Here is a 23,092-nt window from a genome sequence, read left to right on the forward strand (position 1 = left end):
TTCAAAGGTGCGGGAGGGCTAACTCATGGGTAGCGTGCTCCCAATTGGCAGTACCCCCAGGGTAATGCGTGCCTCTGGTGGGAATTCCGAGTTTGGTGCATGCCGAATCCCACAGTAGAAAATTATTTTCTACCACAGGGGGCGTTCCCTGCGGGAACCTGAAGCACGCCCACGTTGGTGCACGCTGCATGGTTACTAGGTGGGTAGTACGTGAGCCCTTCTAGGTCAGCTGGTGGCGGTAAGGGCTCAGGCCGTAAATAGGCGCATTCTAGTTTTAATATCAGCCAGGCTCATATTCGGCAAAACACGCTTCGAAAGTGCCAGACCCCTCTGAGAAAAGTTGCATTGGCTCCCAATCAAGGAACGGATCATCTTCAAAATCTGCACCTTAGTCCACAAAATCATGTATGGCGTAGTCCCAGGATACATGACAGACCTTATAGACTTACCAGTAAGAAACAAAGTCAGATCGTCAAGATCCTACCTAAACCTACACTACCCAAATTGCAAAGGACTGAAATACAAAACAACTTATGCAGTCGGCTTCTCTTACATAAGCGCACAACTATGGAATGGGCTCCCAAAAGCTGTGAAAACAATCCACGACCACTTGAACTTCAAGAAATCACTAAAAACCTACCTCTTCAAAAAGGCCTACCCCAACGACCCCACGTAACCCTCTTCATCTACCAACACAGCATGACTATGATCAAACAGGACAACACGCAATCTTCATCCATTCCAACCCTCCACTTATACCTCATACGATCACTATACAACTTTGTATTTGTTATCCACCGACTGGGCAAATGCCTTGACGGTACTATGTAAGCCACATTGAGCCTGCAAATAGGTGGGAAAATATGGGGTACAAATGCAACAAATTAATATCAAACATATAAATGGCGAGTGACCGTACTCACTCGCAAATGCGCAGTAGAGACTTCCCTCTCTGTCCCGCTCCCGCGTCAATACTTGATGAAGGGGGTGGGACCGAGAGGGAAACTGCGCGAAGCCGCCGACGTCATTACCGCTCCCCCTGAGGTCGCCGCTACCGCTCCCCCCCCCCCCCGAGGTCGCCGCCGCCCCCCCTCAACCCGGCCCGAGCACTCTCTTCGGTATTGAACTTACATCGGCGAAACGCAGCACGCAGAACAGCTGAGTTCCCGTCGCCCTTTCTTCCCTGCCTGTGTCCCGCCCTTGCCGACGTTACGTCACACGAGGGCGGGACACAGGCAGAGAAGAAAGGCCAACGGGAGCTCAGCTGATCTGCGTGGTGCCTGCGTTTCGCCGATGTAAGTTCAATACCGAAGAGAGGGCCCGTGGCGGCGACTACAGGGGGGGGACCGGTAGCGGCGACCTCGGAGGGGGGAGGGGCAGCGGCAAGGGGTGGGGGCCTTGCCAAAACCCCATACTAGCCCGTTTTAACGGGCTCAACGGCTAGTAGCGCTGACTGCTGGAGTTTGCCGGTATAACTCCTGTGGTCTGAATATCGGCCCCTGTAAGTTACTTGCATTCTTATCATATGAATGAATTGCTTCAAGTTATTAGTCATACACAGAGAGCCCTGTCAAGGAAGCAACTGAGACTGTACTTTCCAAATCCAAGAGTTATAAAGTCTTCAAAAGCGTTTACTTCCTCCTTTTCCTATCTAGCAGCTAAAACTTGGAATTTGTTATCTGTAAAGATTGCCTCTGAATTGAGTTATATCATTTTTAGGAAGAGCTTAAAAACTGCCTTATTTCAGAAATATGTTTTATTCATTTTAACGATTAACATTCTTTCCTTTTCTGTAATCCCTGCAGCACTGAGAACCTAGCACTGGCTTCTTAATTGTCTTTGGGTCCATTTCAGGGTTTTCCTGGTCAAGCAGGACTTCCAGGCTTTAAGGGCAAGAAAGGAGAGCCATCTTTTTCATCTGTCAGAGGAAGCCGTGGAGATCCGGGTGTACCAGGACTTCAAGGGCCCATGGGTCTTCCAGGAACTCCTGGCAGGAATGGTCATCCAGGTTTGCCAGGCCGCCCAGGGCCTCCAGTGAGTTCTACTTTACTGCAAGTTGCAGAGGAAGAGTGCGCAAAATTAGAGGAACATAGGGAGATGGCCATCCAGAATGCTGTGTCAGTAACTCAAGAGTAACTCAACTGTAGCACTGTGCAGAAGTCATCTGAGATGTCCTATAAATGCAGAAGTGGAACACAGATGTACTTCAAAAAAGATGACAGTGTTTGTCCAGGAGTCAAAACCAACAAAAGAATGTTGAAAAATAGAAGCATTCTAAATATCTGTAAAGGAGGAGTGGCCTAGTGGTTAGTGCAGTGGACTTTGATCCTGGGGAACTGGGTTCAATTCCCACTGCAGCTCCTTGTGACTCTGGGCAAGTCACTTAACCCTCCATTGCCCCTGGTACACAATAAGTACCTGAATATATGTAAACCGCTTTGAATGTAGTTGCAAAAACCTCAGAAAGGCGGTATATCAAGTCCCATTTCCCTATTTGAGATTCCACATGGAATGTTGCTACTATTTAAGATTCTACATGGAGTGTTGCTACTATTGAGATTCTGGTGCTACTATTTGAGATTCTACATGGAATGTTGCTATTCCACTAGCAACATTCCATGTAGAAGCTTGCCCTTGCAGATCAGCAATGCGGCCGTGCAGGCTTCTGTTTCTATGAGTCTGACGTTCTATACGTGCAGGACGTTAGACTCACAGAAAGAGAAGCCTGCGAGGCCACATTGCTGATCTGCAAGGGCAGGCTTCTACATGGAATGTTGCTGGTGGAGGAGTAGCCTAGTGGTTAGTGCAGTGAACTTTGATCCTGGGGAACTGGGTTCGATTCCCACTGCAGCTCCTTGTGACTCTGGTACAAAAATAAGTACCTGAATATATGTAAACCACTTTGAATGTAGTTGCAAAAACCTCAGAAAGGCAGTATATCAAGTCCCATTTCCCTTTCCCCTTACCACCTTAATTTGCCCACTAAAAATATATAATTCAAAAACAAAATGAGCTGATATTCAACCACTGAAATTGGAGCCTTTTAAAGTGCCAACTATAGCAGCCTAAAACAAATCTAGATATTCAATGCTGATATCCTGACAGTGTGATAAGTGGCAGTATAAAGCCCTACTATCCACATGACTAGCTGGGTAAAAGTTTGGACAGCTTTATCTGAATAGTTATCTGGTTAGCAGACCCAACTTACTGGATAACTTCCTGCTCCACCTTCACTCATGTACCGGGGTGGTCTGTTATGATTTTGAGTGGCATTATCTGTATAGCATCACTGAAAATGGATGGAGGGGTCCTGGCCAGCAGCATTTATCCAGATAGAGAAGGTGCAGAGAAGGGCGATGAAAATGATAAAGGGAATGGAACGACTTCCCTATGAGGAAAGGCTGAGAAGGTTAGGGCTCTTCAGCTTGGATAAAAGGCGGCTGAGGGGTGATATGATAGAAGTCTACAAGATAATGAGTGGATTAGAGCGGACGGATGTGAAGCAGATGGATGTGGTTCTATTATTCAAAAAATAATAGAACCAGGGGACACAAGATGAAGCTAGAATATGGTAGATTTAAAAAAAATAGGAGAAAGTTTTTCTTTATTCAGCGTGTAGTTAGACTCTGGAACTCGTTGCCGTAGAATGTAGTGACAGCAGCTGGCCTTACGGAATTTAAAGGGGGTTTGGACAGATTCCTGAGGGAAAAGTCCATTGAACATTATTTAAATTTTTTTTTTTTTTTGGGGGGGGGGGGGGGGTTTGCCGGGTTCTTGAAACCTGGATTGGCCGCTGTCGGAGACAGGATGCTGGGCTTGATGGACCCTTGGTCTTTTCCCAGTATGACGGTGCTTATGTACTTACGTAGTAGGTGCTTCACAGATAGGTGCATGTGAAAATTCGTCCCGCAGTATTTAATTATCCTATAACACCAGTATTTTGGTTCCAAGCAAACTGTGCCAAAATGTTGGTATTTAAGTAAGAGTAGAATGTAACACATTAAGAACAATTTTGATCAACACAGTTGCTCTTGACTTCTAGCTAAGGATCTCCCCCAGTATTGGTTCTTTTTTTAAATTATATATTACATTGTGTCAAAATGGACAAAGGGGGGAATTCCATGTAAGGTGCCTTAAAAATTGGTGTAGAAAAACACATGGTTAGTGTGACTCTATATACACCTAAACTTACGTGTAGCTTATAGAATACGCTCATGTGCCATTCTTGCAACTAAAGTTTAGGTGCACCCATTTAAGCCACTTAAAACCTAAATACCTGCACTTAAGATAGGTGCAGATCGGGTGTATTCTATAATCGTGCACATAGTTTTTGAAACGCCCACAATCTGCCCGTTCCATGGCCATGCCCCCTTTTTGACTGTGCGCATTAGAATTTACGCACACCACGTTATAGAATACACCTAGAAAGTTGTGCGTGTTAATTCTAATTAAAGCCAATTAGTGTTGCTAATTGGTTGTTAAGTACAAATTATTGGCACTGATTGGCTTGTTAATTAAATTGTGCATGTAATTTGGCCAGGCGGCCTAATTAGCGCACAAAATGTAAGGCGCCATATATAGAATTTGGGGAAAAGCGAACTGATGATCAAACAAGGCTGCTGGTTTTAAGAGGTCTGAACAGTTGACATGCTGTAGAGGTTTACTTGCCATATTCCTCCATTCTGTAGTGTCTCTTCAACACCAAAACCACATATTGGTGTCTCAAAAGGTGTACCAGCAATCATATAAGTGTATTCACTGTTTCTGAGCCATGCTTACGCGGATCCATGCCATCTGGGATCTGTATAATAGAACACAATTGTGTTGGCCAATACTTTGTCTTAGCTGCACTTTTATATTTTATGAAAATACTAGTAAAAAAGGCCCATTTCTCACACAAATGAAACGGGCGCTAGCAAGGTTATCCTCCGAGTTCCAGCCTGGCCCCCTCCCTCCCCCCCCCCATCCGAGTTCCATGCCCTCTCCCTCTCCTCTGAGTTCCAGGCCCCCCTATCCTCTGAGTTCCAGGCCTCCCTCCATCCCTCTCTCCTCCGCTTTCCAGGCCCCCCTCTCTCCTCCGAGTTCCAGGCTGCCGCCCTCCCTCTCCTCCAAGTTCCAGGCCCCCTCCCTCCCTCTCCTCCGAGTTTGAGGCCCCCCTCTCTCTCCTTCAAGTTCCAGGCCCCCCTCCCTCACTCTCCTCCGAGTTCCAGGCCCCCTCCCTCCCCTTCCGAGTTCCAACCTGGCTCCCTCCCTCCCCCTCCTCTCCCTTTCATCCGAGTTCCAGGTCCCCCTCTCTCTCCTCTGAGTTCCAGGCCCCCCTTCCTCCCTCTATCTCTCTCCTCCGAGTTCCAGGCACCGCTCCCCTCCCTGTCTCTCCTCCGAGTTCCAGGCCCCCCTCTCTCTCCTCCGAGTTCTAGGCCCCCGTCTCCTCTGAGTTCTAGGCCCCCCTCTCTCTCCGAGTTCCAGGCTCCCCTCCCTCCCTCTCCTCCGAGTTCCAGGCCCCCCTCCCTCCCTCTCTCTCCTCCGAGTTCCAGGCACCGCTCCCCTCCCTGTCTCTCCTCCGAGTTCCAGGCCCCCCTCTCTCTCCTCCGAGTTCCAGGCCCCCGTCTCCTCTGAGTTCCAGGCCCCCCTCTCTCTCCGAGTTCCAGGCTCCCCTCCCTCCCTCTCCTCCGAGTTCCAGGCCCCCCTCCCTCCCTCTCCGAGTTCCCAGCCCCCCTCCCTCCCTCTCCTCCAAGTGCTAGCCCGACCTGCGCTGCCCGCCCTCTTCTCCCAGTCCTTTGCCTGCTCCTCGCCTTCCTGCGTGTTGCCCAGAATTTAAAAGTTCTTACCTCGGTGTCTGGCAGCAGCAGTGAAAGGCGAGCAGGCATGGCGCTTCAGCCTGCCTTCCCTTCTGTCTCGGCTCTGCCTCTGGTCCCGCCCTCATTTCCTGTTTCTGCAAGGGCGGGACCAGAGGCAGAGCTGAGAGAGAAGGCAGGCTGAAGCGCCGAGCCTGCTCGCCTTTCACTGCTGCCGCCGGACCCCGAGGTAAGAATTTTTAAATTCTGGGCGGCACGCAGGAAGGCGAGGAGCAGGCAAAGGACTGGGAGAAGAGGGCGGGCAGCGCAGGTTGGCTGGCTGGCACTGGCTTCCGTTCGTAACATCCCTCCTGACGTCAGCTCGCCTCCAGCGTTCCCTTCCCTCTCATTGTTCCGCCCTCTGATGTCATTATGTTTTGACGCGAGGGCAGACCAATGGGAATTGATGTTACGAACCCAGGCATCCAGATGTAAAACGTTGGATGTGCAAATTATTATATAGGATGTCAGTTATTTTCTTTGGCTTATCACCCACCTTTCAAAAATCAGCTCAAGGTGAAAAGTGAAAAACTGAGTAAGGAAGTTATTAGTGTGGGCTACCGTTAAGACAGTTTATTTTACCACAAGTCATGCTCTATTAGCACAGGACCCATTTTATGCAGTGAGACCTAGTTACTAATAACTGGGGGTTAACAGTAAAATAAAACATCTTAGCAGTAGCCCATGTTGATAACTTCCCCTCTTAATTAAAGAAAAAATGAAACACCTCTAGAAATTGAAATCACTACTATATGTAATAAAAATGGACCAAGTATAGGACAATGAAGCCATTGTGACATCACTGCTGAGGTTGGCTCTTAGGCATTGATGGAATGAGGCATTATGACATCACAATATCAGAGACTGAAACTCTTCACATTAAGGGGGGAAGTTGTGTGGGTTACTGTTGAGACATGCTATTTTACTACGGGTCCCATTTTATGCAATGGGACCTAGTTACTAATAACTGGGGTTAACAGTAAAATAACCTGTTTTAATGGTAGCCCATGTTGATAACTTCCCCCCTGAGTCCACGGTCAGAATAGTCTTAATTTCTTTTAACTATGGATGTTAGTCACTCAAAGAATCATTTGGTAACTAGAATATGCTGGTGATATCTATTATGTAGCAAGTGAAAAGAAATGAGCACAAAATCATACTTGCAGTATTTGCAGTGATTTCCTTCTTAAGGATTGTGGAAGGTGATCAGTATAGTTGTTTTGCTGTGAGAATTAGTCAAACATGATTGACTGGAATGGTCCATCTTAAAAAGACTATTCTTAGCATTCAGTGTCTTCTTATGAAAGCATTGACAGCTGTTCCCATATCATACAGGGTGATGGTGGACAAGGCTTTCCAGGTGCTAAAGGCTTCCCTGGTGCACCTGGCCAAAAAGGTCGCCAAGGTGAAAGAGGCCTTTCAGGGACTGGATTCCAAGGTATTATTGGAAATCCTGGACCTGCGGGGGATTCAGGACTTGATGGACTTCCAGGACAGCCAGGTCCTCCAGGCCTCCCAGGTAAGAACTGCAGTAATTCAATTAATTTGCTATCTATTCGGTCGTTCATATATAAACTTCACCGATTTACTTCCCTGATAACCTTGTTGTAGCTTTATTAAAATATAAAATATAAAAGAGGATCCCATTTTTTTCAGTTTTTCTTTCTATTTTAATTATAAATAATTTTCATGTTTTTAAATCTGATTAACTATATTAAGTCGAAATCTAATGTTCATGCATGCTTTCACATTTCCCTTTCCGAGGATATAACAGTTTGATTTCCAGAACAAGTACTGTCGTTATGATTGCTTTGAACTGTGTGGGTTTTTGAAATGCATATAATTTAATTCTTAAAGTGTATAAAGCATCTGACCTGTTCGGCCTGCGTTAACAGACCAGCTGTCCTCTCTGGCCATTAGTCTGTCTGGCAAAAGCTCTCGCCTATAAAGGGAACCAGCAGATTGGTTGGCACCATAAAAGAGACAAATTTTCGGAACTTCTGAGGACCTTTCCCTCAAGAGCGTTCTCAAATAAAACGCTGACATCGCTGATATTCATTAGCACAACTATCGGGGTCAGTATTCAGTGGCTCAAGGGAGTCGCAGTCTGGATATTGCTACTGAAAGACTTTACTGACTGCGCCAGCACTATCCAGAAACCCCTGGATTCTGTATATGGTGTTCAAACCCCTGGATTCTTTATATGGTGCTCAAAACTGCACTCAAATTTAGGTGCATATCTAATTGGCATACACAATTTAATTGAGTAATGAACCAATTAGCACAAATTAGGCGCTAACAATCAATTATTGGTGTTAATTGGCCACAATTTGGATTTAGCCACACATCTTACTAAGCACTATTCTATAAAGAAGCGCACGTAAGTCTTTTAGCGCACATCTGAAAAGGGGGCATGCCTATGGGAGGAGCATGGGCAGGTCAGAGGTATTCACTAAAGATGCGCGCACTATTATAGAATTTGGGGATCTGAACGAGGATTTACACCAGGTTTCAGTTGGTGTAAATTCTTGCACCCAAAGTTAGGCGTGGATTCCAGCACTACGGGCTATTCTATAAACAGCGCCCAACTCAGAGCGCCATTTATAGAATAGCACTTGGTGGTCATTTTTACAGAATCTAATCCACAGTATCAGGGTGACTGGGGGAGGAGCCAGATATTATCTGAGTTCCATCACATTCCGCACCGGTACCCAGAGAACTATCCGAATAAATCAGGACAGCAGTAGCACCATGGTCAGCGTTTTTAGAAATACCAGTACATAAGTACATAAGTAATGCCACACTGGGAAAAGACCAAGGGTCCATCAAGCCCAGCATCCTGTCCACGACAGCGGCCAATCCAGGCCAAGGGCACCTGGCAAGCTTCCCAAACGTACAAACATTTTATACGTTATTCCTGGAATTGTGGATTTAAAGTTAATCCAGATTAGAGAATGACATGGGGATGGGGACACATGGTAATGATAAAACGTTTAATGGATTTTCCGCAGATGTGGGAGAAAAACTGCAAACCGCCTGTGGGAATGGTAAAATATGTTTTTTCCCGCGGTAAAATCAATAGACCTAAATGTAAAGCGATTACTGTACATTCCCACCCCCACCGACCTGGTCATGGTATCTTCCTGCCCAACACCGCAGTGGAAGAAAAATGGCCACCGCCTTTAGGATCCCTCCTTCCTCCAACTTCTCTATATGTGGTCTGATTACGTCACTGCTGCTTCCGGTGACCTCTATGGCATCTGGAGACAAAACAGAGGAAGTTGCTGCCAAAATTGGGTCCCCAGTCCACATAGCAGTCAGCAGTTCATTAGCGACGTCCTGGTCTCTGCAACACAAGAGTTAATCCACCATCTGTCCTGGCTAAAGAAAAGCTTTCTGAATACTTAATTCACCACTTGCTCAGCACTGCAGCTCCCTGCTAAATTTCTCTGACAGCAGAAAACAAGTAAGACAAATTGGGCTAGATTCTATATAGCATGGTGCTGAAAAAAAATACGCCTAGGCGTATTCTATAAACTATGCCTAAAAGTAGGCATGGTTTATAGAATACGATTAATATCTGCCCCTGCAACTAAATCTAGTCGTGACCAGTTACGCCAAGTAAAACTTGGTGTTACTGTCCACACCTAAAGTTCAGAGCAGGTGTATCCTAGGCTATAACACTGCATATACATATTAGGATTGCCCATGCTCCTCCCATCGCCACGCCCCCCTTTTGAGATCCACCTGGTAGAATTTACGTACACCACTTTATAGAATACGCTTAGCAAATAGTGTGCATAAATTCTAATTGTTGCCAATTAGTGCCATTAATTGCTTGTTAAGGTCCAATTATCATGCTGATTGGCTCGTTAATTAAGTTGCGCGTGCAATTCAGCCATGTGGCCAGAATTGTACACCTAACTTTAGTCACTGTATGCAGAATTTGCTGGTTTGTGGATAAACAGCGCTTTACTTCTGAAGGGCTCTGTTTCTCTGCATTTCTGATTGAAATAGAAATCCAATTCCAGATGTGTTGCTGCGGTTATCACCTCTTTGCCTGTTTGTCGTCTTCTTTCTGTGCAGCACCTTGAATATTTTTCTTTCAGTCAGCCTCAGCGCTACAGCCCCAAAACCAAGCTTTCTGTGAGACCACTGCCCAGTTTTCACAGAACTCTGGGCCAGGTGCACTAAACTTAACGAGCCATTAACGAGCAAGTAGTAAACCCTGGCATGCACTAAACACTAACGAAACAGCTAACGAAAACGGAATGCAGATGAGCAAATCGTGTAGAAACCCTATTGTAATGAGATGCACTAACCTTTTCTGATTGCCGTAACGCTGGGAAATCTATCAAGAGGTCTGTACCTCTCGTTGGGGCTGCGCAGGATTGGAAAAATTATTAAAATGTAAAAAAAAAAATTGGGGGGCAAAAACGGCCAACTGCTCGTCATGGACGGCCATTATGGTCGTACTACACCCGAAAAACCGCCCAAGTGCTCATCAGGAACATCCTTTATGGACATTCTTCACTATATATAAAAAAAAAAAATCAAACAGGCTCCGATGCTGCAAGCTCTTTTTTAGACATCATTCAACCCCGGAATAATAAAAACGTCCTTTTTGGCCATGCTTCACTCAGCTGAGAGACCTGGAAGTCCCTGAGCCAATCACAACACGTTTTTTTGGATGGGCGTTCTCAACTGCACCGTCTTCTGGATTGAGCCGCATCGGAGGGGTGAGCAGCGCGGCGTCTTCGGGCGGCACAGGGAGGCGTATATGGCATGCTCAGAGCAGCCAACATAACGCTTGGCTGCTCTGCGCATGCTCGATTGGCCGACTGTTTAACGATGGAATAGAGAATGCAAGTGAGCTACAACGAGCAGCTCATTTGCATTCCCTTTCCTTAATGCGTGCCCGTTCCTTACCGATTCGCTAAGGGAATCGGTAAGGGAAGGGCTCTAACGATTGTTTAGTGCATCTGGCCCTCTGTCAGTTGGCTACCAGCAGTATTGTTTTACAGGCTTTTAAAAGCTAACTAACTCCAAAGCTTGGAGCAGGACAGTGTCAGTAAATCAAAGCCCTAAGAAACAGTGCTGATAGCTGGCAAACACTTACGTTTCCAGGCGTGACAACCAGCGGTGACTGGAGCTGAACCCTTGGTGGGGGGAGGGGTGTAGATGTTTTCTTTTAGTATACAGACATCTACCACCCTGGGGGTTCAACTCCACTCACCACTGGTTGTCACGCCTGGAAACTTAAGTGTCTGCCAGCTATCAGCACTGTTTCTTAAGGCTTTGATTTATTAACACTGTCCTGCTCCAAAGTTTACCTTTACAGGCTCCACAAGGAAAAAAAAAATACCTGAAGCATTTCTGAGCTGCTGACTCTTGTCTCAGCATGGTCACCAATGCCTGCAGCCCCTCCCCTGGCTCAGGCCCCTCCAAAAGGCTTCAGACTCCACCCCCGCCCCAGAAGACTCTAGCCAGTACTCAGTTTCGGCACCATTGGGTCTTACTGTCCTGCATGATAGGTGCTTCTGTATATTTCAGCATTGACTCTCAGGCTGCCATCTGTGACTGAGAGCAGCTGTGCTTTATTAAAAAAGGAAAGAGAGTTTACGTTCAAGGGGACTTCTTCTATTTTTTGACCCATATTGGGTTATATGGACCAGGCATCATCAGTGTGCTTGGAGCCACTGTAGCTCCCTTGAAATCTGTTACTGTTTTGTTCACCACCTTAATGCGGTATCTCAGGCTTATCAGGCACCACATTTTATATTTTGCAACATTCAGAGGGCCAAAACGCAATTGTCATGTTTTGCTGCATGTTTCATCAAATAATGGCAAAATACGACAGCGCATCGTCCCCTGCCCAGCCTTCATCCAATCTGTCTCACTCATGTAAAAGACCCACCCCCCCCCCCCCCCCCCCCCACTAGTTTCTCTTCCCTCACCTGGTTTCAGCTGCAGAAGAACGAGCAGAATTTCTGCCTCCCCACCACGATTTCAAGATTGAGCCGTGCAGTGCCGGATCTTCAGGTTCGTCTTGCGGGACTTGAAACCGCAAAATCAACCCGAACTTTGGCACTGCGTGGCTCATGCTTACAGAGAGCCAGGTTGCAGCGGGGAAGCGGGAATCACACTGTAAGCGCCACAAGAATTGCCAAGCTTCCGAGGGCCGGAAAAGAAGCACTTGGTGGGCTTGGTTCAGGCCTGCAGGCTGTAGGTTGGACAAGCCTGTGATATACCACATATCAAATAGAAATAAATAAATACTTAGTCCTCATGTGCCACATTCACTTCTCATTAGTGTTTGAACCAGTACTCAATGAAAAAAATGTGTATTTGCGTGACCTTTACATTACATTTGGGGCTCAAATTCTGTTAACGCCTTTTCCGTTCTAAGCAGTTTACAAACTTCTTTAAGGGATATAGAGATCAGAACATTCCTCTGAGAATTACAATGATTGCTTAGTGCTCAGTAACGTATGATGCTCTTTGACACTGCGGGGACAGGAACAGAGCCTGTGGGGATGGGACAGGAACAAACTTTGTCCCCCATGTCATTCTCTAATCCAGATATTGTGTTACGAGCGATACTGAATTTCCGGATAGAGCAACGAATGCCGCCACTTTCCAGCTAGGAATGATTGTCAAACCGTTACCTGCCAGGGTACTTGTGACCTGGATTGGCCACTGTTGGAAGCAGGATACTGGGCTAGATGGATCATTGGTCTGACCCAGTGTGGCTATTCTTATGTCCTTATGGATCGCTATCCAGATTTTTTTTTTAATTAAAGATTTAATTATATACATTAAGCATAAATCTTGAATACAGAAAAGGCGATTATAATAGTTCCTTTCCAAATACAAAGAAAAAAAATACAGGCAAATTCAATAAACTAAATTCTCGTCTTTAGTCCACAATAGGCGGGGAGCCCAAACTAAACTAAGGAAAAATTTAATAAATCAGAAATCCAATTTCTAATTCAAAATAAAGCAGTTGATGGAAGCAGTCGGGTATCTTTAAATCAATCATGGAGTTGAACTTGTTACAGTTATTGGAAGTGGAGATAAGGACTCTCTCAGTTTAGCCTCTATAAAGGAATTTAATTGCTTTGCCTCAAAGAATACATATTTTACTGAATTTAATTTTATTACGCACTTACATGGGAAATTCAGCTATCCAGATAAAGATAGGCCAGAAAAACTGCTGTCCTATCTTTATCCAGATAGCTATTCATATAGCAAGCTGAATATCACTACCATTCATGTAAATTTCAGTTCTGCCCTCACTCTGAATAGTGCTACTGAGTATCCTTAGTAGGGTTACCATATGGCTGCAGAAAATGGAGGACAGATTAAGCCAGTCCGGGTTCTACTTCCATTGCTTTCAATGGAAGTAAAATCCGGACTGGCTCAATCTATCCTTTTTTTTTTCTGGAGCCGTATGGTAACCCTAATCCATTGCTAAGAGAATGATCCAGGTAATGGTGCCGTCATCTGGATAATTCCTTTTGAATAGCTAACCCTTGATCTAAATGGTAAAGAAAACTGGTCATTGCTTCATCGATCAGGTCCCCCAGACTTCCATTTTCAGATAGTATAGATCTTGCAACTGATTGACTAATTTTTTTTTAACCCTTTTCTTTTTTTTCTGCAACTTTATTTGTTAACGAATGAATGAGCTGAACAACAAACAGCCCATTTCTAAAAATTACATTTGTCAGAAGGTAAAGTTTATGCTGTCCCACCTGTGCTCAGTGTTCCACCTATAAAAATATTTTAGGCTTTTTGCCTTATGGTGAATTTTTGTGGATAAAAGATCATAGTATAGTCATGTGTCTTCCTTTGAGCACCTGAAATGAGTTGAGGTGAGCTGCATCCAAGCTTCAAGGACTCATAGGTGGTTGGCTGATACAGGAGTGCCAAGGGCACAGGTCTGAGTCTACTCTAGACATTCTATATTCAGACCAATTGACTGGAATCGATAAGATCAACTTGGGAGCAAGTTCACCCACTCCCTCTTAGAGGTCTCATGTCTTATATGGTCATTCTGGGGAAAGGGGGAGGGAGACAATGGATTCCATGTGCACGTTTCCCCCTGAACCACCCCCAGGAGCGCTAATAACCATACCTTAGCAAAATAGTTGCAAATGCATTTCTTACAAGGTTTTTCTTGCTAATGTTATTTTGAGAATAATTTAATCTTAAGCAAATTCTCTTCTTTCTGCTTTGCCTTAATAAATTGTTATGTTACCTCCTGCTTGGCAAATATTTAACATGTTGTATTTTCCGTATCTGTTACTTTTTATAATACAGCGAAACATATTCACAAAGCACACTACAAATCAACATGTTCCAAAAACAGGGCATGTTCATTTGATTAAATTGAGGCTTTTTGTAAACACAGACCGTTGTTCAGCAGTTCAGCAAAATCCAAACCATATGCTAAATTCAGCTTTCCAAACCATACAGCTGTAGTAAATACGGTTAGTTAAATTTCCAGTTCCGAAGATAATCTTGGAAATGAATTCTTTGCAAAGATTTTATCAGGCCACATGGATCTACCATGCCTCCTGTTCCACGGCTATTCTTAGCCTTTTTTATAAATTAGTCGGGAGACTTAAGCCCTCCTCTGGCCCTTGTGCAGGAGGTGTAATGGAAGACAGCAGAAATTGCCAAAATATAAGAGTCAAAAATCATCAGGAATTTCAATTTCAGTTTTATTGCTAGTACTGGAGGTCTGTGGTTGAGTTACTGCTGTAAAGGCACAACTGGATTCAGCACAGCTTTGAATTTGGTCTTTCCCCGATGAAAATGCAGCTGCCATTTTGTGGATATGTTTGGCATGTACATCAAAGCTCTTTCAGCCTTGTGGTTCTTCAGACTTTTGCCTAACCTGTCCTCCTTTGCTTGACTGGTATAGGTGACTGCTGCTGCGGGGAGAAGGTTGGTAATGAAGTCTTAGACACAGAGGGAGGTGAGAGGCTAGGCCGTAGAGGTGACCAGAGCAGTGCTGGAGAGATTGCTCGTTTGAAACACAGACCTGCATGATGGTGCTGCTCAGCTTCTGGCACTCGGCTACGCTAGTGGCCAGTGCTGAAGGGAATGCGTGGCTCTGCTTTTCCCTTAGAATGGATCTTTCACGCCTAGGGTTGTGTTGGAAATGTTTTAGAGAAATGAAAACCTGTTCACCTTTGCAGAGTTGTTTGCATGGAAATGTAAACTTTGGTAAACATTTCCTGACATAGAGGTCAGTGGAAGATTTCCAAAACTTCTTTTCTGAATGCTGAAGTCAATTTTCTGTTTTTTGCACACAACGTTTCTCACTTGATGCCAAATGACACTGTAGATATCAAACTTTGTAGCCTGGGGGATGAAAATGAATGTATGTTTACTTACAAACATGACAGAGCCAACGCTGGAAGTCTCTGTCAACAATTCCTTGTTTTTCTTATTGTCTGTAGTAAGCCTGTGCCCTAAGAGGGTCTTCTATGACCAGGGCAGCCTAGAGGGGGGGGGGACATAATTCCCTGGGCCCGGTGCCGGCAAGCTTCTTCCTGCTTGCTTGCTTCTTCCTGGTTTGTCTTCTCCTGCTCCTGCTTGCCACCCAGGACCCGAATGATTGCATTAACTCAGTATTGCGTTAATGCAATCATCCGGATTCCAACTCCTGGCACGAGCAGGAGAGGATAGACCAAGGAGGTTGGTTGAAAACAGGAGATGGGATGACGTCAAAAAGTTGAAGCCAGTTAGGTTAGTTTCTGTTTCACCTTCCACACACAGCAGTCATCCCACTTCAAAGCAAACAAGCCTAGGAGCTGCTGCATCCTTGTGTATTTCTTTATTGCTTGCGTAGGAGTAGGGTTACCATACGTCCGGATTTACCCGGACATGTCCTCTTTTTGAGGACATGTCCGGACGGATTTGGCCAGCCTGCCCGTTTGTCCGGATTTCTGGGGGCTGGCGCGGGACTCCCCTCCCCTTACTCTACTATCCCTGGTGGTCTAGAGGTACCTCTTCGTCTTCGGGGCAGGAAAGAGCCCCCTCTTTCCTGCCTGGAGCGCTGCTGCTAGCTGCCCTGCATACTGTAAGTCAAGCTCTCGACGTTTCAAAATGGCCGCCGAGAGTTGAAGCAGCTTCGCGAGACTTCAACTCTCAGCGGCCATTTTGAAACGCCGAGAGCCGGACTCACAGGATGCAGGGCAGCTGGCAGCAGCGCTCCGGGCAGGAAAGAGGGGGCTCTTTCCTGCCCCGAAGAGGTACCTCTAGACCACCAGGGATAGTAGAGTAAGGGGAGTGGAGATGACAGGGGGGAGGCAAGGTGATTGGGGGAGGAGGGGAATATGCGTCAGGGGCGGGACAGGGGACGCGGAAGGGGCGGGGCAAGTGTCCTTTTTTTTATGAGGACAAAAAATGGTAACCCTACGTAGGAGCTGCTGCTGTGAGTGCTTGAGCACCCCCAATATTGAGAAAATTCCTTGTATGTGTCCAGGGAGTTGGCTCCTTTGATTAGTTGGTAGCATTTTTATTTGATTCCACTTATATTTTCAAACATGCCGGCTTGTGCAGCAGGCAGGGACAACAGCGTGAGTGGGGAGAGGTGAGGACTCTGCGGTCTGGTTCTGCCCTAGGGCCGGGCTGTGTCGCTCGGCAGCCCTGTCTATAACCACACAGCTATTCGGGGCCTATTCTATGAAGGAAACTAGGTGCCAACTTTCCTTTATAGAATACTAGTGTAACTGGTAAAATATGTGGAATTCCCATACTATTTTACAAGAGGCTCTGCCAAACGTTAAAACCTCTTGTAAAATAGAAGCAGAGCCGTACATCCAAAACCTTCCACAAATCTTAAGAATGAAACAAATTTAGCTGGATGTGGGGAAAATATATACCCCTCCCCCAACACACATACACATAGATATGGGAGTAATGTTCTAAAATTCAGTCCCCAATCCCAGGATCAGTGCCCCCACCATGATGCCAATTGCCCCAAGCATCCCAACATGAGACACAACCCCCGACACTACACAGCCCCCCTCCCCTGACAGCACACAATTCCCCCCTCCCAATAGAAGCCTTGACCTTTAGCAGTAGTACCGCAATAATATCACTAGAGGCACTTGAACATGAAGAGACAGTCCCTGCTCAACAGAGCTTACAATCTAATTAGGATAGACAAACAGGACAAACAAGAGATAAGGGAATATTAAAGTGAGGATGATAAAATAAGGGTTCTGAATAAGTGAATAAGGGTTAGGAGTTAAAAGCAGCATCAAAAAGGTGGGCTTTTAGCTTAGATTTGAAGACGGCCAGAGGTGGAGCTTGACGTACCTGCTCAGGAAGTTTATTCCAGCATATGGTGAAAAGGAACGGAGTCTGGAGTTAGCAGTGGAGGAGAAGGGTGCAGATAAGAGAGATTTACCCAGTGAACAGAGTTCTTGGGGAGGAATGTAGGGAGAGTTGAGAGTGGAGAGGTACTGAGGAGCTGCAGAGTGAATGCACTTATAGGTCAATAAGAGGAGTTTGAACTGTATGTGGAAACGGATAGGAAGCCAGTGAAGTGACTTGAGGAAAGGGCCAATATGAGCATAACAACACTGGCGGAATATTAGTCGTGCAGCAGAATTTTGAACAGATTGAAGAGGAGAGAGATGGCTAAGTGGGAGACCTGTGAGAAGTAAGTTGCAGCAGTCTAAGCGACAGGTGATAAGAGTGTGGATGAGGGTTCTGGTAGTGTGCTCAGAAAGGAAAGGGCGAATTTTGGTGATATTATAGAGAAAGAAACGACAGGTTTTAGCAGTCAGCTGAATATGTGCAGAGAAGGAGAGGGAGGAGTCGAAGGTAAGTGGGTTAGCCCACTTATCCATAAGACTGTTCATTTCTGATTCATTTTCAGCTCTTTTGTTTGTTTCCCCCCCCAGATTTTCAGATACTTTTTTCAGTTAGCTTCATGCATTTGTTTTAATAAAACTGTCTTTAATGTGTGTTAATCGAATTAGTGTTTGTGAATTGATTGGTTAGCACATGTTAAGTCAATTTAAGGATGCACTACATTTTTTTTACAGTGTGTTAATGACCCAAATGAGCACCAGCCAACACACATCCCTAATGTTTTTGTTATTATTACTTTAAAATCTTTCACAGAACTAGACATAGGTCTCCTTAACATTAAAGCAATGCATTTTGGTTTTGTTGTTGTTGTTTTATTTTGTTTTTTGCTCATTGGGTTTTTTGTTTTAAAAATTGCATGTTTCCTTTGAGATTTATTGGCTAGAAATAGAATCTGCCTGCTAACCTGGACATCAGAGGTGCTGACATCATTAGATTGTGCTCATGTCACTTACCCTCACCTTGTGATGCGTGATGCATGAGTGTATGTCCACACGTGTGTGTAGTTTCTGTGTATGGAGGAGGGATAAAATGGTCAACCAGATATAACAGCACTTTTTTTTAACACAATCTTTCTTTGTAGGCGTCACTTTACCTTGTATAATTCCTGGAGATTATATTCAACCTGGTCCTCCAGGTCTACCAGGATTTAAAGGTATGGAGCTTAATATTTTCACAGTACGCATACCGTTATATATCATCTAAGATTTAATTTACTAAAGGGATTATCCCATTTTGTGCCTGTGCAGAAACATCCTTAATAAATCTGGTTCTAAGCGTGATGGCCATCTATTTTTGTTTGTTGGGGGGGGGGGTTCTCTTTTTGCCCTGTGATATTTCTTGTATGATAAAATATCAGAAAAGTAGAATTATTTACTCTTAACATTTTGCACAGGCAATATTTTGCCTTACTCAAATGTTGGTTTTTGTTTCCCAGGTATTAAGGGTGCCCCTGGCTTCCCAGGCCTGCCAGGCCAACCTGGATTTGATGGGCCAAAAGGTATACCAGGCACTCCAGGAGAGATTACTATACCAGGATCACCAGGTGAGTGGGCAGTAATCATTATTGTACGCGCGTAGACGATTAAGTACATAAGCAATGCCACACTGGGAAAAGACCAAGGGTCCATCGAGCCCAGCATCCTGTCCACGACAGCAGCCAATCCAGGCCAAGGGCACCTGGCAAGCTTCCCAAACGTACAAACATTCTATACATGTTATTCCTGGAATTGTGGATTTTTCCCAAATCCGTTTAGTAGTGGTTTATGGACTTGTCCTTTAGGAAACCGTCTACCCCTTTTAAAACTCTGCCAAGCTAACCGCCTTCACCACGTTCTCCGGCAATGAATTCCAGAGTTTAATTATGCGTTGGGTGAAGAAACATTTTCTCCGATTTGTTTTAAATTTACTACACTGTAGTTTCATCACATGCCCCCTAGTCCTAGTATTTTTGGAAAGCGTGAACAGACGCTTCACATCCACCTGTTCCACTCCACTCATTATTTTATATACCTCTATCATGTCTCCCCTCAGCCGTCTCTTCTCCAAGCTGAAAAGCCCTAGCCTCCTTAGTCTTTCTTCATAGGGAAGTCATCCCATCCCCGCTATCATTTTAGTCGCCCTTCGCTGCACCTTTTCCAATTCCACTATATCTTTCTTGAGATGCGGCGACCAGAATTGGACACAATACTCAAGGTGCGGTCGCACCACAGAGCGATATAACAGCATTATAACATCCTCACACCTGTTTTCCATACCTTTCCTAATAATACCCAACATTCTATTCGCTTTCCGAGCCGCAGCAGCACACTGAGCAGAAGGTTTCAGTGTATTATCGACGACGACACCCAGATCCCTTTCTTGGTCCGTAACTCCTAACGTGGAACCTTGCATGACGTAGCTATAATTCAGGTTCTTTTTTCCCCACATGCATCACCTTGCACTTGCTCACATTAAACGTCATCTGCCATTTAGCCGCCCAGTCTCCCAGTCTGATAAGGTCCTTCTGTAATTTTTCACAATCCTGTCGCAAGTTAACAACTTTGAATAACTTTGTGTCATCAGCAAATTTAATTACCTCGCTAGTTACTCCCATCTCTAAATCATTTATAAATATATTAAAAAGCAGCGGTCCTAGCACAGACCCCTGAGGAACCCCACTAACTACCCTTCTCCATTGTGAATACTGCCCATTTAACCCCACTCTCTGTTTCCTATCCTTCAACCAGTTTTTAATCCACAATAGGACTTTTCCTCCTATCCCATGACCCTCCAATTTCCTCTGTAGCCTTTCATGAGGTACCTTGTCAATCGCCTTTTGAAAATCTAGATACACAGTATCAACTGGCTCCCCTTTGTCCACATGTTTGTTTACTCCTTCAAAGAATTGAAGTAAATTGGTCAGGCAAGATTTCCCCACACAAAAGCCGCACAGTTAACGTGTGAGACCTTACTGCTAAGTCAATGGCTGGCAGTAAGGTCTCAGACCCAAAATGGATGCTCACCAATTTTGATTTTGCCGCACGTCCATTTTCGGCAAAAATTTTAAAAGGCATTTTTTGCAGACACGCTGAAAAATGTATCTGCGCGCGCCCAAAAAACGCGCCTACACTACCGCAGGCCATTTTTCAGCACACCCTAGTTAAAGGACCCCTTAATAAAGAAACAGCATGGAAATCCCAAGGCACTGAAGAGGGGTAAAGTGACAACAGAATTGGCAGGAAGACCTCAAGGTATCAGGAGAGGGACAAAGCACACCAGCAGAGATAGGGGGCAGAGACAGAGCTCAGAGAGATTTCAGAACTCAGTTGCTATTTTTCTCTGACCACATGGCGTCTCTGGCACTGGAAAAATGGAGCCTGAGATGTTTTTAAAATTCACTTTTCTCTGACACTGAGACACAAACAGTTCTGCTTGTTTTCTCTGTGCTCTTTAGATTATTTGATTTCTCTATTTTTTTTTACACTTTCTTTGACTTCGGCAAATTAATTTTATGAAGCAAAACAGAAAATGATAGTGAACTGCTCTTGCTTTCAGTTTCCAGCTGAGCGGTTGACATTAGCCATGGGATTTGGGAGAAGTGAGACAGGGATAGGCTTGTCAGGCTGCTTGTCAGAAATTTTCAATATGATGAGTTTTGAAACTGTTGAAGAGTAGCGTGCTGAAGACTTTGAATGAATTAAACTGAGAATATTGGTTTGAGTGCTTGTTTTATTTTTGACTATGGGTTTCCTGAGGCAGCCCTAGGCGAAACATGGCCCATGTCAGAACCTGGGCAAGTTATTTGTTCTCCAGGTAAGTACAACTATACAAGTTAATTGATACTGTGAGGAAAATTTTTTTTGAAAAGTTATATAAAATTGTTTTGAAATTGTTGAAAATATTGGAAATTTCTATGTGCAATGGTTATAGATTTTAAGAGGGTTTCCCTAATGGGATCGTAGAAAATCCATTGTGATCCATGACAGTCCCTCTATATATAAGCATATATTACATTTAAGGACTATTAGTCATTTATGATTTGACATTATTGAATAAGTTGTGAAATATAAGTATAAACACTGTGGGTTTATTGTGTTGTGGTATCATGTGACGTTTCCTGCAATGTACATTTCAAGTAGATCTAACCCTTTGATTTTTTTTTTATTTGTGATTACTGAACAGCCACAGTTAAGGCCCATCGTTTTATAAAATACTATTCTGAAAATCAGTTAAAACATTGTTTTACTGCTTCTTTGCTGAGCTGAACTAGAGTTTTGTAATATATTTTTGAAGGATTGCCGGGATCTCGTGGGGATCAGGGCCCTCAAGGATTCCCAGGGCTGAAAGGAAGGGAAGGTCCGCCTGGCAAGAATGGGGCACCTGGATCTCCTGGTTTTAAAGGCGCTGTAGGTGAAGTCTTGGGTGCTGAGACTGGACGTCCAGGTCAACCAGGCCAACCTGGATTCCCAGGAGATAGAGGACTTCCAGGAGAACCTGGCTTACCAGGACAAAAAGGTAGATTCCTCTCTAAGCCTGATTTACTAAGCTGTTAGACACTGAATGGGAGAAAAGCCTTAGGGCCCTGTTTACGAAGGTGTGCTAGTGTTTTTGTGCACTCTAATGCTAGAGACACCCATATGGGTGTCTCTTGCGTTAGCACACGCACTAAGAATGCTAGTGCACCTACAGTATGGCTTAGTAAATAGGGCCTTAAGTAAATCTAGGCTTAACTGTGAAATACTGAGTCCAAAAATAGAAATGTAAAATAAGTAATGTGTATTCCATTTTCTTGAGACGCTCATTATGATTACATGGGTAATTTTCAATTACCTGTTCAGGGCTAACCTCTAATTTTCAGCAGCACTTAACCAGATAGTTGCCGCTGAAAATAACTGGTTAGCACCAAACCGAAAACCAGCTATTTGAGGGGCATTCTGGGGGCGGAGTCAGCACTTGGCCAGTGTGATTTATTATTCCCTCCCTCCCTTGTCCCTTGGGAGGGGGGGAAACACCTCAACCTCGTGGGCTGTAAAATAAGAGAGAGAGAGAGAAGCAGACTTAGGTGTAGGCGCACCAGCAAAAAATCTTTATTATGGTATATCACTAAGTCAGATACAAAATAAATGTTCTCTCTCTCTCAGGAGCAGGTTGTCATACAGCAAAGCGAATACTGGCTAACAAAGTCTGCTCAGCTAACACTGTCCCAGCAATTACATATATACTGTTACAAGTTACGTTCTTCATAAATCATGTGATTTCTCCCAAACTAGAAATCAGAAACTAGCCCGTGCCATATGTGGATATTCCTGTATTATATCACTCTCTCCTGATGTGGGTTCACATGGACAGTCGGTGGCCATTGGCTAATTAGCTATCAGTTTTGCATGCACAGCGTGTAGTTAGCCACAGGGCAAAAAAATTACATAGAACAATACCCTTGTGTCCTCTCACCCCAAGTCAGTGTATCAGCAGCTTCCAAGGTCATATCCATATTATATGAAGAACATACTCAGCTGCAGCCAAATGTGTATCTGTGAAGTGTCTGTTCTCAGCTCATGAGAAAGCACTAATTTTTACACAAGATGCTGAATTAGTAGGCTAACATGTGAGAACCAAACTGAGCACAAGTACAGGCCTTAGTAGAAGGCCTAGCCCTTAGTAACAGGCCTAGCATAGGAAGGCATATACACCAGTTAAGTGCCAATATTCAGCACTTAACCGGCCAGGCTAACCGCATAAATGGGACTGCATAAGAGTCAGTCCTGTCTTTATAAGGTAGCCCATAGCCGGTTAAGTACTAAATATAGGCATTAGCCAACTCTACAAAATCAGAAAGCCCAGAAGAGGCCTGGGATTGAATATCCGGGAATAACACCGGC

The 23,092-nt window shown here is 44.7% G+C and overlaps 1 protein-coding gene across 1 annotated transcript in view; it reads left to right on the plus strand.

Annotated features, from left to right (window-relative positions):
- Positions 1 to 23,092, plus strand: part of COL4A6 (collagen type IV alpha 6 chain) — a 446,909-nt gene that overhangs the window by 352,392 nt on the left and 71,425 nt on the right. The window contains 6 exon segments of the mRNA XM_030209832.1: positions 1,855 to 2,034; positions 7,170 to 7,353; positions 14,767 to 14,820; positions 18,316 to 18,387; positions 18,670 to 18,777; positions 21,507 to 21,728. Coding sequence (XP_030065692.1) covers positions 1,855 to 2,034; positions 7,170 to 7,353; positions 14,767 to 14,820; positions 18,316 to 18,387; positions 18,670 to 18,777; positions 21,507 to 21,728 — 820 coding nt within the window.

Source organism: Microcaecilia unicolor, chromosome 7 (genome assembly GCF_901765095.1).
Source record: "Microcaecilia unicolor chromosome 7, aMicUni1.1, whole genome shotgun sequence".
Classification (NCBI taxonomy): Eukaryota; Metazoa; Chordata; class Amphibia; order Gymnophiona; family Siphonopidae; genus Microcaecilia; species Microcaecilia unicolor.